The following is a 16,641-nucleotide window of genomic DNA, read 5'->3' as shown; positions in this document are numbered from 1 at the left end:
CGAACCGCCATGGTCTGGAACAGCCTGCCATCAGAGGTGGTTCAAGCACCTACACTGAACACGTTCAAAAGCAAATTGGATGCTCATCTTCCTGGGATCCTATGACCCCAGCTGACTTCCTGCCCTTTAGGCGGGGGGCTGGACTCGATGATCTTCTGAGGTCCCTTTCAGCCCTAATATCTACGAAATAATCTGGGAGAATTCTCCCAGGTTTGTTTACCTGGCAGAAAAATCTTACCCAGAAAGTCAAATGCTGAAGCCCAGAAGAGTGGAAAGCTTGCTGTACTTTTACTGTGCAGCTGTGGGGAATGGGGGCATGCATGCAACTCTGCATGCTGTCACCCCCCTTAGTTTGCCTAGCAACAAGTGGCATAGGGTCAGATTGGCTCACCCAGACTGCCTATAAATCAGCCTGCGTTTCCCTGCAGCACAACATAAGGATTGGGCAAGAAGCACATTTTGTCTCCTACTGGAGCAGCAATCCAGCAAGTGACACACTGTCTTCCGGGGGGGAGTGGAAGGGATGCTGGAGGACTATGTCCTCTCCTGAGAAAAGGGAAGCATGTATATTCACTCTCGCAGGAGATACTCTCCATGGAATTATATAAACCTGGTTGTTCCCAGGTTATTTTTCTCCTGGAGCAGCCATTTTCACTCCAGAAGAAAAAGCCTTAACATCTATACACTCGTGGTTTCTCTTGGTAGAGCAGCAACTGTCCCAGGAGAAACTGAACGTCTGTATCCAGCCTATGTCCAGTATTTTCTGAAAAACTGTATTAAAACTGACTCTTAGAATAAAGAAATACAATGGGTTGTTTTGTTTTTTTAAAAACCAACCTTTATTACAATTCTGTAGTTTTAAGAAAATATTCAAAAGCTGTCAAAGTAGTATGAAAACAATGTTGCTGTATTCACAGTTACCTACTGCTCCCAATAAACAAAACGTACAAACATTTCCAGAAACACAAAGTCTTTAACGGATGACTTCAGTCAGATTTTTCTGGTTCTTGGTCTCCTTGCTAACAACAAAGATGTTGTCAACTGCCTGAGGAAAAATATATTTGCATCACTTCTGAAAACCTGAAGTTTGGAGGAAAAGGCCATAGTAAAAAGACACTATCTTTAAAAATTATCACCTGCACATGTAACTCAAGGCAAGCAAAATGTGTACCAGCACAATACTCAAAGCCAACAGCTATCAGGACAGCAGGGTAATATATGCATACTAATGAGCTAGTCTTCATGACCTTGCTCCTACCCTCTTTAACACTGCAATCTAATGAACGCCAGCTGTTAAAAGTTCCAGTTTTTAGAAACAAGACAAGCTGAACTTGTTAAAACATATCTGATGTTTAAATACAGTGGATAATGTGAGTTGCACTACACTACAGAGAAACTATATGAAAATATAAAAGCATTTAACATTTAAGAGGATTTCGAGAAGTGTGAGACGTGTGATTCAATGGCAACTATATACTATCAAACTTCCTCAAATATCACTGAAAATCTCAGGCTTCAACATTTCTGCAGGTGACAACTCGCACACTCTTCTGACACCACAAATCTGAAGTAATTCATCATGTGGTTTAACTCTGCTTTTTTAAGATCCCTGAAAAAAACAACAAATCACTTAGCTGGGTAATATTTAAGATTTCCTCCTTCTGACACTAGCAATTTTATGAAACACCAGAACCATTTTGAAACATTCATATTTCCTTGTTCCAGTGACAGGTAAAAAGCAAAGGGTCAGGAGTTATTAGAAGTGTACTTCTACTTTGTGTTCTACTTGTTTGCTTCACCAAAGCAAACAAGACTGCAAGACACAGAGCTGAATAAGAGTTTGTTTTCTTCCTCCTCCCAGTTTGACTTAATCCTGGATTAATCAAAGTAACCTGGACAATTTTTTAATTGCCTGCAGGCAAGGAGGGTTTGTTCCTCTGCATTAGGGACTTTTTGATTTCTAAAATCAAATGTAAAGAAATAGTCAAAAAGTTCATCCCATAGGAGGAAAATGTTACACACATATTCCTAGGTCTGGAGCCTGAGGCTTGGGAAACATTTTTCTAGATTGTCTGCAAGAGTCTGATCTGCCTCACGCAACACTTCGTGAAAACTCTCCACCTGAAATAAAATACAAGTACATTCAAGTCCACTTATATGCATAATCAGACAGAAGCACAATTCACTTAAACTGCATACCACTGCAACAAAGGTCCCAATATTTGCTTACCACTAACATTCAAAATAGCATCTTTTCAATTATGTATTAAATGAATAAAACGCTTAAGTACACGGCATATTTCAGCCCTAGTGTCCAATATACAATGTTACTGTACTTTATTTAAATACATAATTTGCACCAAAAACAGTGAAAGGGAAGTAACCATTAAAACACACCTATTAGAAGCTTTGAAAATGACGCCAGTAATTAAGATGGGTTATTTTGCACTTAATAAGCACTCCTTACCTCAAGTTCAGGTAAGCGCACACATGGCCTTTATTCATTTCTGAGTCTGTTGTTAACCAGGATACACTGTATAACCACCCTCAGATGGAGCATACTGGATCAAATCAAAGACCAATCTAGTCCAGTATAGTATCAATGACTTGCCAATGCTATTTCAGAAGGACCTTGCCCTTATCACTATGGGACAACCTGTCCCTCAAAAGATAAGTTTCCTTTTAAACTCCGAAAATTAAAAAGTTGACCAATATAGGCAAAGCCCAAAGTTCAAGTGGTTCTAGCCTCAAGACTTTTTTTTTTTTTAAATTGCTCATTAATGCACATAACAAGAACACTGAACTCCCTTTCTGAATCCCGCTAAAAGCTACTGACCTTAGTGAAACATTCTGTTAATGGCTTCCACAGAACAATCAATGGAATGCACTCCTGTGTAATGTCAGTAAAGACTTAGGCTTACATCAGAAAGAGTGGATATTTTAAAGGTTTGACAGGGAACAGGCCATTCACTTTTTATTTTCTTTAGAAAAAAAAAAAAAAAAAAAAAAATCACCTAATAAGCTGTGCATATTAAAAATATTCTACAAAAAACATAATGGAACAAATCTTAGTTCATGTCAATTAGCAGAAATCCACTAATTTCAATAGAGTCCTGCCAATTTACATCAGCTGACAATCTAACCCAAGTTTGATCTGAAATGAGCCAAAAGAAAAAGGGACATATGTAGATCTGTTTTACACTGCATTAAGTACTGTATCATGTGTCAGAGAAATCCTGCCCTTCATCTACATCTTATTATAACTATTAGTCATCCATGTTAGAAGACTACGTATACTCACCGCCGTGAAATACAGAGGTAATAGATTTTTAAATGCACAGGAACATTTCTGTTCATTGAGATGCCCCTGGTTTAGTCCCTCTAATATATTTTCCTAGAACACAAAGAAAGTACGCACAAAAAAATTAACTAATATTTCATAATAGTTGAACAAAAACTCACCATCACATACATATAGCCACATGCAACACTGTGTTGCACAGCAGGTAAAACACGCTGAACAAGTAACAGAACTTGACGTCCAGAGGCAACAACGGAAACAAAACTGAATGCAAAGGGTAGGAAAGTGGTCTCACAGCCTGAATACTGTCACAGCTAAGTAACTCTTGGTCAAAAAAAATGCGGAAGTGACACTTTATATACAGGATAAGAAAATGTATATCAAGAATACTTTTCAGACGGCAATCAAGAACAGACTAGGAAAAGTCATTCCACAGAACAGTGGCCTCCAAAGTGGGGTGCGCGCAAAATCCATTGGGATGCGGGAAGAAAATATTAGAACTTCTATTTAGATGTATATTTATATAAATATGCATATATTGGGGGTGCGTGTAAAAAAATTTTTTTTTTTTACTGATGGGGTGCGCGAATATAAATATACATATATTGGGGATGCATGCTCAAATTTTTTTTTTACTGATAGGGGTGCGCGATCAAAAAAGTTTGGAGACCACTGGTATAGACCACAGGTGACAGGCCTGCAGGACAAGTGACACAGGCAGCATCTATGTGTGGCGCACAAGCTCTAGGCACACAGGAAAGGGAGGCACCAGAATAAGGTAGGGAGCAGAGTGAGGTCAGGATGCTGCCGAAAAGAAGTGACAAGTATCACTACCAAAAACTAAGTTAACCACTCCTGAATTCAGGTCTTTGAATCCTCACTATAAAAAACTGTGGTGGATGCAGAAATAGGGAAAGGTTACCCTCGCTCATAAAACCTGACACTACCTCCTCTTGCAGTAATGTCCTTCCCCTACCCCATTCTACTACATGCAGCTGCAGCCACAGACTTGAGCCCAGCCCCCCCCACACATCTATTCTGGCACTAAGGTATTCTTCTGGTTGGCCTGCTCCCTCAAGAGCAGCACTGAGGGAAAGGGTGGGGCTTAACTTTTATCATACCCGTCTTAAAAGGCTGGCCACCCAGAGCTCTAGAAACAGACCAATAGCTGTGAAGGTCCCTATCCAAGTGTCACAGGTTGCTGCTGCACCAATCAATTCCTTAATCAAGAGCTCATGCAACTAGGCCTCTAGTATGTAGTTCTCATTGTAAATGAACAGAGAAAACCGAACAAAGGAAAACTCCCCTTGAAAAATAAGGTTTTGTCTTCTCCTACTATATATAAATTCCTCCTAGAATGGCTCTTACCTTAGTCAATTCTTGAAGCATGTTAGAAAGTAATTCACAACAGATATCCTTCAAAATTTTCAAATGGAAGTCTTCCTGAGTTAGTCCTGACTTTTCAGTCTCATCTGGCTTGGATTCTTTTGAATTATCTAAAGACCTCTTTCCGCAGTCCTCCATGTATTGTAAGACACGAATCAGGCTGCCAATCAGAGGCATATCTAATGTATAGAAGCAGGAAATCAAAGTTTAACAGATTGAAAACACAGATTTTGAAACAAAGAATACAAGGGGTATGTATAATCAAATTGTTTCACGAAGTTATTTTATTAGCAGTCAGTGACTGTCAATTAGAGGTTTGTAAACTGCTAAGCAGTAACACAGGAAGAGAGAGGATTATAAGCAGCTGGCATCTCACTCTATCAAACTGCACACTTTGCTTACTTAAAATCCATAGCCTCAAGGCATGGGGAAGTGCAACAGAGAACCTCCACAGCTGTAAAGTTACATCAAGAACAATTCTTCCCAAAAACCTCAGATAGCAGAGCCAAAGCACCTGCACCAACCTTTTCCAGGGGAAAGATGATCCCACTATTAGTCCAGCTTAGCTGCAAAGAGAGGGGAGGAAGGGATCATGGCCTCTTGTTTCCTCTCCCCCTCACCTTTACAAAACTAGGACTTGCTAGCAAAGGAAACCTGGACATCACTGAAAATGGCTTTCAGTCTTTTTTTTTTTTTTAAGAAACAGGGGCTGATACACTAAAAATACGGCAAAGTAGTAAATCCAAAAATGTCACGTAAGCATACAAATGTTGGCCTAAGTTTTGATCAGTAACACACTCAGTGATGAAACAAATGAAAAAATAGAAATGTACAATTCTCCACCTCTTAAAGTACCTGCAACAGAGGCCTCTGACATTAAAAAAAGACTACTCTGCATTCTCATTTTTCACATCTTAACCAGAGGAGAAAGACTGAATTGAAACCTCACGTTCCAAACCTTAGGTGTGATGAGAAACTGACCAATAAGCTAGAACTGAATTGTGTATCACTTCTCTCTTTATATATAATCTCTTAACTTTGTAGCATCCAAAAATCCCCATCTGAATGTTGCATAATGTAAATAATAGTATAGGTGACACTTGCTTTTTCTCATCTTGACATATTCTTGCTCTGTTTGTGAAGCAAACATGGCTGACAACACAGACAAAATAGAGGCCAATACAGTCTTCTGTTCTTGAACAATGATTGGTGGATCATCTGGCTGGCAAAGTTCATGGCAGACCAGGTCATAAAGCAAACTCCAAGTCTCTTTTCCTCCATCAGGAGACTGCACTTGAGAAGAGAAAAAAAATATTTAAGTAAAGGATTATTTTTCTTCCATTAAAGCATCCAGAATGACTTAATTTGCAATCCCTAAGGTCAGCCAAGAGCTACCTTCTAACAAGCACCATCCACGTGGTATGCCTAGTTAGCAAAAACTGCTCTTAACAATCACTCCACAGTTCTGGAACTCTCTCCCTTGAAACCCACCAGAGCCTGAGCCTAGACATTTTCTGGAAACACTGGAAAGCCTTCCTAGTTGGGCAGTTGCTTGTAGCTGTGGTGATCTAAGGACATAGGCAGACAAGGTTCTTTATGTAAATGTGGTATCTTTTATTAGACCAACTAAATAGTTGGAAAAACTCTTTCTTACAAGCTTTTGGGTACAAACACCCTTCTTCAGGCACAGGGAGTCTATTTTCTCCATTGCTAGCACACTCTCCCTGTGCCTAAAGAAGGGTGTTTGTACCCGAAACCTTGCAAAAAAGAATTTTTCCAACTATTTAGTTGGTCTAATAAAAGGGATCACATTTACCCAAATAACCTTTTCTTCCTATTTGGGAAGACATTAGCAGACACGGCTAGGCTGGGCTGGCATATCATTTAAGGCCGAGGTATCAAACTCACCTCATGTTCCAGGCTGGATCTAGCCAAGAGCACAAGGCTCTGACTTAGAACATGAGCTAGTGGAGGGAGCAACAGCTGCAGCTCCAACCTAGAGCAAATGGTGGCAGCTCCACCCAGAGCTGGAACTGCCATCACTGCATGCCTTCAGCTGGGCTCCAGCACAGGATACACAGGACACCTCTAATTTAAGGGGTTTCTGCTTAATTTTGTTACCTCCACTTGCTTTTTAAGTTGTTTTATTCTCATGTTCATTCTCCTGCATTACAAGTTACTGTACTACAAATCATTTTGTGGTTTTTTTGTAAGCTATCTTGCACCTTTGCTGGGAAAAGCAGCACAGAAATCAAATAAACCAATTTCAGTGCAATTCAAGTGTCTTACCAATAGCCTGAATGCCTTCATCGACTGTGGTTAGAAGCTGCAAGATATGCATGTAAACATCCAGTCCTTCTGGGCTATCTGACCTACACCAAATAAAAACCAAAGACAATATTAATGACTTCCATATTAGGAAATAAGATCTAACAGAAGTTAATACTCCTAATAAGAATAAAATGCAATATTAATTTTAAAAATTACTGTTAATAAACCCTAGGATACAAGTGACATCCAACAAGTTCAACAGAGATTTTGTAATAACAAATAACTGCGTGTTTACTCTACCAATGTCAGAACTAATCTTGCAAACTGTTATTCATACATAGTGCTCCCACTAAAGTCAGAACTGGGCTCTAAGAAGGTAATCAACAAAAAGTTCCTCTGTCTCCAGAACTAAAAGAAAAAGGACACGTACCGAACTTGTTTTGCTGCTTCAAGTAAACAAGGCACAATCTTAAAATCTGGAAGTTCTTCTGGGGAATCATCTGTAGACTGACCCACTGACTGACGAGAGCAATTTTTAATCCAATTTAACATTAGATCTTCATCTAGATCAAAGAGCTTATCCACCACTTCACCCACTTTTACCAGCAGTTCAACTGCACAAAAGAGACATATCAATCAAATTTGACACTATGAATGATGAAAAGCCAGCATGCAAAACTCTTACCCATGGGACTACCTACAAAGCATGATTTGGATTATGATTCTAGTATATTTTATTCATACATATTGATCCACTATAGATTTATTGGGGTCTGCTCTTTAAAGGGGAAATATGTCTTTTGTGATAAAATGTATTTGAGGGGACTTAAGAGGTCTGAACTCTATTCCTTTCTCTGTGAACCTGGAAAAAGGAGTTAATATCTACCTGTTTCCTTGCCACATTAATAAAGCAGACCTATAGTACTTCCTTACTTTACAAAAGTGCTTTAAAATTTAGTTAATTTAAAAAGGCCAAATCCTGATACCAGGACAATCAATAACAGCATTATTTATTTCTATATATTTATAGATTACCTAACTGTGCTACCCTTACTCGTGCTAGGCAGTGTATTTCCCCTTAAATTAATCCCACTGAAACCAGACATGTAATTAGAACCTCAAACAGAAATGCAGAACAGTATTATTTATTAATAAACAGAAGTTAGGAACATTTTTATGAGTCCCAAAGCTGAAATGCTAGTATTTCTAGACAAATGCACACTGCAGTTTTGCACACTGCAGCGAACACAAAAATATCATATTTACTGGATTCCAAGATGAAGTTCTCTCCCCATTTAATACGGGGAAAGGAGCCCCTCATCTTGGAACTGAGTACGAGGTGGGGGAAGGGGAGTGGCGGCAGACAGCCAGAGCCATAGCTGCTGCCTATCCCCACGCTGCCTCTGCACCCTGCCATCTTCCCCTTGTAGCACCCCCTGCCCCCCTGCAGCCTCTGCTCTTCACCTGCCTCTCTCCCTGCCCCCTTACCCTTTTTCCAGTGCTGGCAGGCACTGTCCCCACTCTAGCTTAGGGCAGAGTTCAGGGAGAGATGGGGCAGGCAGGCACAAGCAAGGGGCAAGCTGCTTGACCTTCCCACATCACCTGCCCCTGCACTACCTGCCCCCCTGCAGAATCTAACAACTGGGGGGTTGTCTTATATTTAGAGCCATCCTAGATTCTGATAAATGTGGCAAAATGTTTTCTAGTTCAAAAATGTTGAAGAAAACTAAGCTACATGCTTAAAACAGTGTAAGCGATACAAAAATAAGGAAGACGGCTGCTTAGTTGTCTTGTTTTTCTGAAGTTTATTTTTCACTATGTTGGGCTCAGCTAGAAGAGAGGCCTGACACATTTATGTAACAAAGCAAATGCAAGATTAAACTAAGATTCAGAGTAATTGTATCATTCTACCAACTGCCCTGGTCTAATTATACTTATTTCAATAATGTAAAATTGACTTTTTTAAAATCTTGCTTTACCACCAAAGGTGTATGTACCCTGCAAGAGCAGACTCACTGTATACAGGTCTTCTCTTAACTCATGACGTTTACATTATCAAAACTGTAACCCCACTTCCGAGTCAAAACCACTCGAGTCTTTGCTATACTTCAACACGGTATTTTAACTAGCGATATAGTAACTCCTTGACAACTCACCATTTGTAGAGCTTGACATGATAAAACAAATACAGTCATATACAGAGGGGTTTTCCCGAATTCTTTCAACCCAGATATTAGCCACATCTGGTTGGGAGAGGCAAGTTAATAATAACCTAGAGAAGAATTGTAGGTTTAGCAAATTAAGCACAAATGTAACACCAGTTGTTTTGGATTTATTGGTAACAGATAAACATTTAGCCCTTGTTGAATGAAGTCCAGGGACACTGTAGAACTGAGAAGGGGAAACAAAAATACAAATGAGCCCACTCTCACAAGTTTTCTTTACAGCCATTATACATGTCATACTCTTAATAGTCAATATTCTTTAAGATGACTTACCTGCTTGTTTCCAGCAGAGTAGGAGAATCTGAATCACATAAACGCTGCAGTAAAACTTGTCTGTAAACAGAAGTTGAAAAGCAAGCTTAATGAACTTTTTTTATTAAGAGAAAATAAATAGGCACGGGTTGGCAACCTATGCTGTGGCTTGAGAAGCATTCAGTGGTGAGGGACTCTCTGAGCCATTGCTCAATTGGGCAGCGGGGGCTCCAGCAGCAGGGCTCCCATCGCACTGTGCTATAGTTGGACAGAACTGGCTTTGGTGGAAAGGGTACTCTGCCTAACCCATGCCATCTGACTGCAGCACAGCATCTGGCAAAGGGGTACTTCTGTGGTGCTATGACAGCTGGGAAAAGTGGTAGTGGCTGGGTCCTAAGGCCCTGCCATCTCCAACCTCAACTGGGTCATTCCAGCTAATGTTGCAGACTCCTGTTCTAGGGTTATGTTCAAATTGTTTTTTTCATATGAGCAGCTTGATTAAAATAAAAGTTAGAACTTCCATTTGTTCAAGGATTTACACTTGCAATTCCCAAAACATTCATAAACAAATGCATTCCTGAGCTTTTGTCAATGCAAATGGTAGTGCTTATGATCTGAGAGGAGACTGATGCGTAATGAACAGTTCCTCACTTTACTATGCTGGCTGTCCTGTTTTGTTGCAATAACTTAAAAGACTTTCCAGAGAGTATCATCTCCAACACTGTTACAGTAGTAACTAACTCATCTGATGTAATGCTTGAACATTGGCTGGAAAGGTGCAGCAGATAAAAAGAAAGTTTTTCTTCCTCTTTATATAAATTAACATGAATTAAGAAAAGTAGTGGAGTTAACATAAAAGAAACTCAGTAAAATTACTTTTATATAAAAAAACTGAATAAAAAGAAATATGGCTACTGAGACTAGACTTTTATACTTAATCCAAAAGTTATTATTCAAAAAGCTTTCAACCAATACTTAATGCATGCTGGTGTTGTACACACACACCTACCCAAGATTCTCATCTTTACTAATAGACATGCAGATATCCTGGAAACAGGCCATATTACCCAATATTCCCACACAGATTTCCTGTGAAAACAAAGAAGAGCAGCGTTAAGCAAAAGCAGCACTACAGCTCGTAATTTCTCTTTCAACTCCTTGGTATGAAGCGGGGGTTCTCAAACATTTTGACATCGTGACCCCCTGGAGGCCAGCAACTTAAAAGTGGGTCCCAAACTTTTCTTCCCTCCCTAAAAGCTGTGGCGCAGGAAACGGCTGCTGCCACCATCCAGCACCCTGTGTCGCCATGCGCCACTTCCCCATGCCCAAGTCTAGCATGTTCAATACCCATTGATGGACACAAATGCCATGTTGGAACACATTTGCCTTCCCATATGAAAAAAAAAAACAAAAAACTATTGCTTACAAAGATTTAAAAAATAAATACAACAGATATTATTTGGAATTTCAGACCAAAAGAACCTACAACTCTACGAATGGAACAATGCAAGTATTAAAACAATTTTGCAAGTGGCCAGCACTAGTAATGAATGCCATGGGCATTTCAAATTTTCAGTAAGGTAATTGGGATTCTAGCCTTAGCTAACAAAATAACACATTAAAGAGTCATCTTAACTAACATATTCATGTTTGTTACATTTAATGTAACAGTCACCATATCAAATTGTTAGAGACAGAAGGGAATGTCATAGTTACCAGAGAATGTAAACCCAGTGTGTAAATAATTAACTATTATGCTTTCAAAAGCATTATGTCTATAGTAATATTTCCAATAACTTCAGTGAGAGCAGCTGAAAATCCTAGTTTTAATTTCTGAAGAGGGAAAAGCAGCCAAGCTAAAACTTTATTTTATTTATGATGTGTTTTAAGGACTAATCTTGCAACAGTGGTCATAAACATAATCCTTACCAATTTTAAATCAGTGCCAAGATGAAGTTATCAAGTAAAACATGCCCTGTTTTTGGGCTTGAAGCAAAGCTATTCTTTCACTGACAATGGTACGCATCCGCACCGAAGTCTCTGTAAGAGATCCCATGCTTATTTTTTACACCAGTGTACATAAATAACATTTTAAAATTGGATTTAGTGAATTTTAGAAGCCCCAAAATTCATACAAAAATAGAACACAGAGGACTGAGACATTTTACATGCACCCACCCCAAACTATCTGCTACTGCTGGTAAATAAGCAAGGCTTTCCAATAACTTATACTTACAGTGAGTCTAGGACACTTTGACTTGGCAAACACTCCCATAAATATATCAGGGGCATTAAACTCTTGAAGAAATAAAGCAACACCCTGCAGGAGAAAACATATTTATTCTTGATAAGTAAATATAACTGTTGCTCTTTTTTAAAATACATTTTTTACACATTTTATCAAACCTTTCCCATGGAAATCAGGCTAAGTCAAGAAGTTGTCAGATTCACTGCAACAGCCAAATTGACTGCCTATTCTCGTTGGGCTGTCAAGAACAGTTAATAATAGAAGTAAATGTGTACACTAATGTGATGCCCACTTACTACACCATCCTTATCCATCTTTGTGGAATTTCATTCATTGATTAACATCTTACACAAGTCACGAATATTCCGTTTGGTTCACTACTGATGTTTTCATTTTGCTTGGGGCAAAAGCCTTAAGTAGTAAGAATTCAACCAATGCCATAACATTCAGATAAAAAGGTAACAAGGAAAGAGATTTTCTATTAGGACTTAATCAGAGAAGGCCAGAAAAGAAAGTAGTAGAAATCTTCTCTTCTTTTTTCCACCTCATTAAACCAGAAAATTAATTCCCTATTTGGAAGTAAAGGACTCATCTTCCAAGTTGTTTATTTAGAAAAAATCTAAACAAACAGAGAGCACTTTTCTTTATTTAAGAATTTGCTAACATTTCAGTTCTTGGAAACTTAAGACATCACAAAATTTTTAAAAAGTGTTTTATTAGACTACATAGGCATGGTTAATTCATCAACCATAATACAATTTAATAGCAACAAGCATGATTGTTAACTATAGATTAGTATGGTATTAAAAAGGGTAGAGATGTAATCGCTAGAGATTAAAAAACTGAAATTGTAAACGACCATTATACAGTTCTAAGATTTACAAAAGAATTAATTTCCGTATTAGTTGACATATGAACTCTAATAAGTCATATGAAAATACAGAGGCTTCCAACATGGTGTCATTTATCCCACAAAATTCTGAACCAATGAGCACCAGGTGGCAGATCCTGTTCCATAAGTAGTCCGAGAGCCCTGTTCCTGACCACACACACACAGCTCTGTTCCCTACCTTCAAAAAACAACTTGGTACCAGCAACTGACATCAAACTGGAAACTCTTCCACATGACCTAGCAATTAGTTTAAAGTGCAGGAAAAATTCTTGCTATTTTAATCCTAGTATTTAAAGTATACATGGTACCATCATTAATCTTTTTCATGACAAATTACTACCTGCTTTAGGGTGTCAGGAGAAACTGTCAGCTAGAATGGAAAAAGAGCAATGACATCCAAATCGGATGGCTGGCAGAGAATGCTTGATTCTGAATCCTCTACCCTAGAGATGTCAAAGATATGGTCCACAGAGCCATTCCATCTTGACCACTGGGCTGCTGGAAGTAACGAGGGGGTGTGCAGAGGACAGGGCCTACTACAAAATTTAGGGGGGCACAAGAGCTGTGCAGCAAAGGTCACAGCTGCCAGTAGTTCTCCAGATCCAGCTTGGGAGGAGCCCAACAGTCTGGAGCCAGCCAGGTGCCCAGAGTGAGTTTGACACCTCTGTTCCACACTACAAAGCTACTGCTGCTCTAACTACAGCAGCAGGCACATTAGTAAACTCTCTGGGGCAGATGCAGCTCTGTTGCCAGAAGAGTAACAGCTCTCTGAACAACAAAAGCCTTCTTTTGCTAGCACAGCTACCTCCAAACTTGGTATTTCACTGGCACAGCTACATCCACTACAAGGTATGATTTTTTTCCATACGACATACAGTAAGTTGGCAGAATTTTGCAATGTAAACAAGACCTAATATTACCAATCCTCTTTCAGAACCATTTAAATTAAGAACATTGAACAAAAGGCCAAAATCGCCAAAAAATTCTTAACTATACAGTTACTTTCAACATTTCACTAGATAAGACTGCTTCACATACCTCATCCATGGACATATCCCATACTTTACATATGTCATTCTCCATTTCTTCCTCTAGCTCTGTCTGTATCTCCTCATTGCTCAAGTTCAAGTCACTCTTTTCAGGGCTAATAACCTATTAAGTACAGGAAAGAAAATGAGGCTAGAATTACTGAGCTACAGTGAAAAAATGCAAGGAGTTAGAAAAAAAAAATCACGATTTCAGGTAGAGAAAAAAAACACAAGTGACTAAACATATTCTTCTCAAGCACTCACAAAACTCACAGAAGCATTCAGTACTTTTAAATCACTCCCTGCTTTGCCAGAAGAGGCTTGCTTTACAAGATCAGCAAGCTTTTCATCTCATCCTGCCTTGCTTTCATCCTGCCTCGCTTTTTCCCCGCTGAACAGGTTTAATAAGTGGGATTCTCTGCTGATCAGCTTCTCCTTGATGGGAGGTATTACCACAATGGTTCTCAACTTTTTTAGACTCAAGGCACCTCCTGGGCAAAACCAGCTCTTAGTTTTCACTAGTCAACTATGGAAAACTACTAGAGCAGTGAATTTCAACTGTTTTCATAGTTTCATAGTTTCTAGGGTCAGAAGGGACCTGAGTAGATCATCTAGTCCGACCCCCTGCCATGGCAGGACATAATACTGGGGTCAAATGACCCCAACAAAATGTTCATCCAACCTCCTCTTAAACACCCCCAGGGTAGGAGCCAGCACCACCTCTCTTGGAAGTTGGTTCCAGATCCTAGCCGCCCTGACCATGAAGTAGCGCCTCCTGATATCACCTCAAGGTACCTCCCTTACCCCTTTTGTCAATGGAGTGCTGCCCCATGTCATGAACCAACTGATTCCTTGCAGAGGGTCTTTGAAGACACAACTGGAGCTTAATGCTCCAGGTATGCCTAACTGGACAGCTGGCAGGGAACGCTTGATCCCAAATCCTTTAACCCAGAGATATCAGAGATACTGCCCACAGGGCCATCCCATCTAGAGTTAAAGCCATGCCTGCTGTAGCTAAACTCCTGCTGAAATTCAGCATCCCAATGGGCTAGCCCCAATAACTCCCTACACCCAGAACCTGAGCCCACCCTTATGGGCCAATCATCCTCACCCTTCCTGGTGCACCCTTCACAGGACCCCATGGTCCCGAGAGGACACCACCCCCCACCCCTTCCCAATTGGAAGCCACTGAGCTAGAGCCTTTCCTGGCTGCAAGCGACCCCCACGTGGCAGCACCCTTCCCGGCTGGAATCCTCGGGGGTTCCACTGCCACTCTGGCCCCGCCCCCGTTACCGCTACACCGAGCCCCCGCGCGGAGGCAGGTCCCCCTCGGTCACTGCCGGGTATGCGCATGCGCATCTCCTACCGAACGCCCCGGCCTGAGGAAGCCCCCCGCACGCACCTCGATGAGCTTCGTGAGGACGCTGAAGAGCCAGTGCTTGCTGTACACGGTGTCCCCCACGGCGTCACCCGAGGCCTCCTCATCCTCCGCCTCGCTGGACGGCGGTGACGGGTTGCGGTCCATTCTCAGGCCGGGCCCCGCTGCGCACGCAGCACTGGGGGGCAGAAAGTGAACAAAAGCTGCCGCCGGAGGCCCAGCCGCGCCGCACAGCACCCCCTACCGCCCGCAGCCTGAGCCACCTCCCCACTCTTAGCGTAACTCGCCTGCACACGTCACTGCCGGATGTGCGGATTCGAGCCGAGGCAGGGTTCCGGCAGCCAGAGTCCAGGCCAGGCGTGCGCATGCGTACCTCACGCCGAGGCCAGTTCCCTGAGTGGCTACCAAGTGCACGCATGCGCACCCTGCACCGAAGACAGTCACTGAGGCAGCTCTTCTCCCGCGCGAATCAGGGTCGGGTGTACACCGAACACCCGCGCTAAGAAGGGTTCCCTGCAGTGAATCAAAGCCAGAGGTACGCATGCGCACCTCGCACTAACCCCCTCCTCCCTCTACTGCAGCAGATGCCCCACCCCCAAGAATCTCAGGCCGTCCTTGACAAGGCGCTTGTCCGTCACGTGCTAGTTCTTGGGATGCAAACTGAGCTGCGTCTGGGATCAGGGTGCTTGGGTGGAGACAGTAAGGACATGTACCCAGCACGGGGGAGGGGGAGGGGGAGGGCTTTGCAGGGCTCCCCAACATCTGTAGGGTGAAAAAGAAAAAAAGGAGGGGAAAGGAAGAGCTGGCCTTTCCCTGAGAGGTGCCTCGTGTCTATAAGCAACTATGTACATATGCATATACAACCATGTATAAAATATATAATAAAGTGCAATATAATACAATTCTATGTTGTCATAATTATGTGTATTGATATGTTATAAATATTATATGTAATAATTATAACATAATACAATATAATATCATTTAAATAGCCTGTCCCAGACAGCTGGGGCTGGCCAGCTAAAGGCAGTGGATGGGATCAGCTGTGCCACCACAGGGCTGTGCAGCAAATCAGGAGGTCAGAACTGCCTCCAGACCCTTGGTCCATCTTGCCCAGCCTCCCGTGTTTGGCAGCTCTGGTGTGCTCTGCTCAATGGCACCCTCCTTTTGCACCTTGGACTTCTGCTTCCATCCCTGTTTTCTTCTTTAGTTGACCCCCAGCCATGATCACTTGATGGACCTTTAGCCCCTGCTCCCCCTCCCCTATATGAAGCGGGGTTTTCAGCTTTACTGGGTGGGTCCATCTTCCCAGTGCCCACCACATAGGCTTGTGTCACACAGGGATGGGAGTGAAACAACAAGGCTATTCACCTCACACGGGCAGAGAGTGGATGCTAAAATGGAGAGTGAGTTGGGGATGATCAAGGGTTTTTTTCCCACTGTTCCTCTCCCACTTGCAGCCTCCTCCAGCATTTCAGGTCTAGGCAGTTCTGATCTGCTTCACTGGGCAAAATGTGCATGGCCCCTCCTCCAGCCTTTGATGATACAGGACAAATGGATGATTTAATCTTTCAGCTTTCCCTGCGCAGGCAGCCCCACTCCCTGAAGTGCAGAGGTACAGGTCTGGCTGAGAAGGGGAAAGCGGGCTTTCACACTTAGG

At 41.6% G+C, this 16,641-nt stretch overlaps 1 protein-coding gene across 2 annotated transcripts; it reads right to left on the bottom strand.

Annotated features, from left to right (window-relative positions):
• Positions 1–1,963: 1,963 nt before the first annotated feature.
• SAAL1 (serum amyloid A like 1) lies at positions 1,964–15,248 on the bottom strand. 2 transcript variants are annotated; one of them, XM_019551973.1, is made up of 12 exons: positions 15,006–15,248; positions 13,614–13,727; positions 11,672–11,755; positions 10,445–10,524; positions 9,457–9,516; positions 9,115–9,230; positions 7,389–7,572; positions 6,977–7,059; positions 5,792–5,980; positions 4,670–4,866; positions 3,302–3,394; positions 1,964–2,121 (listed from the first exon to the last, which is right to left on the bottom strand). In XM_019551973.1, the coding sequence occupies exons 1-12, from the start codon at positions 15,126–15,128 to the stop codon at positions 2,029–2,031; spliced, it is 1,416 nt and encodes a 471-aa protein (XP_019407518.1). In that variant the 5' UTR covers positions 15,129–15,248; the 3' UTR covers positions 1,964–2,028. The 2 variants fall into 2 exon arrangements, with proteins under 2 accessions (XP_019407518.1, XP_019407519.1); XM_019551974.1 differs by having other exon boundaries at positions 15,047–15,247.
• Between the last annotated feature and the right edge of the window lie 1,393 nt (positions 15,249–16,641).

The sequence above is a fragment of the Crocodylus porosus genome, unplaced genomic scaffold (assembly GCF_001723895.1).
Source record: "Crocodylus porosus isolate Cpor-Errol unplaced genomic scaffold, CroPor_comp1, whole genome shotgun sequence".
Lineage (NCBI taxonomy): Eukaryota > Metazoa > Chordata > Crocodylia > Crocodylidae > Crocodylus > Crocodylus porosus.
The sequence above is the reverse complement of the archived record's forward strand: the minus strand, read 5'-3'. Positions and strand labels throughout refer to the sequence as shown.

Coding starts and splice junctions, on each gene's coding strand:
- SAAL1 (XM_019551973.1), bottom strand. CDS start 15,128: ATGGACCGCAACCCGTCACCGCCGTCCAGCGAGGCGGAGGATGAGGAG. Junction 9,517..10,444: donor AGTAAAGATGAGAATCTTGG/GTAGGTGTGTGT, acceptor TTCTGTTTACAG/ACAAGTTTTACTGCAGCGTT. Junction 5,981..6,976: donor TGAAGGCATTCAGGCTATTG/GTAAGACACTTG, acceptor TCTCTTCTCAAG/TGCAGTCTCCTGATGGAGGA.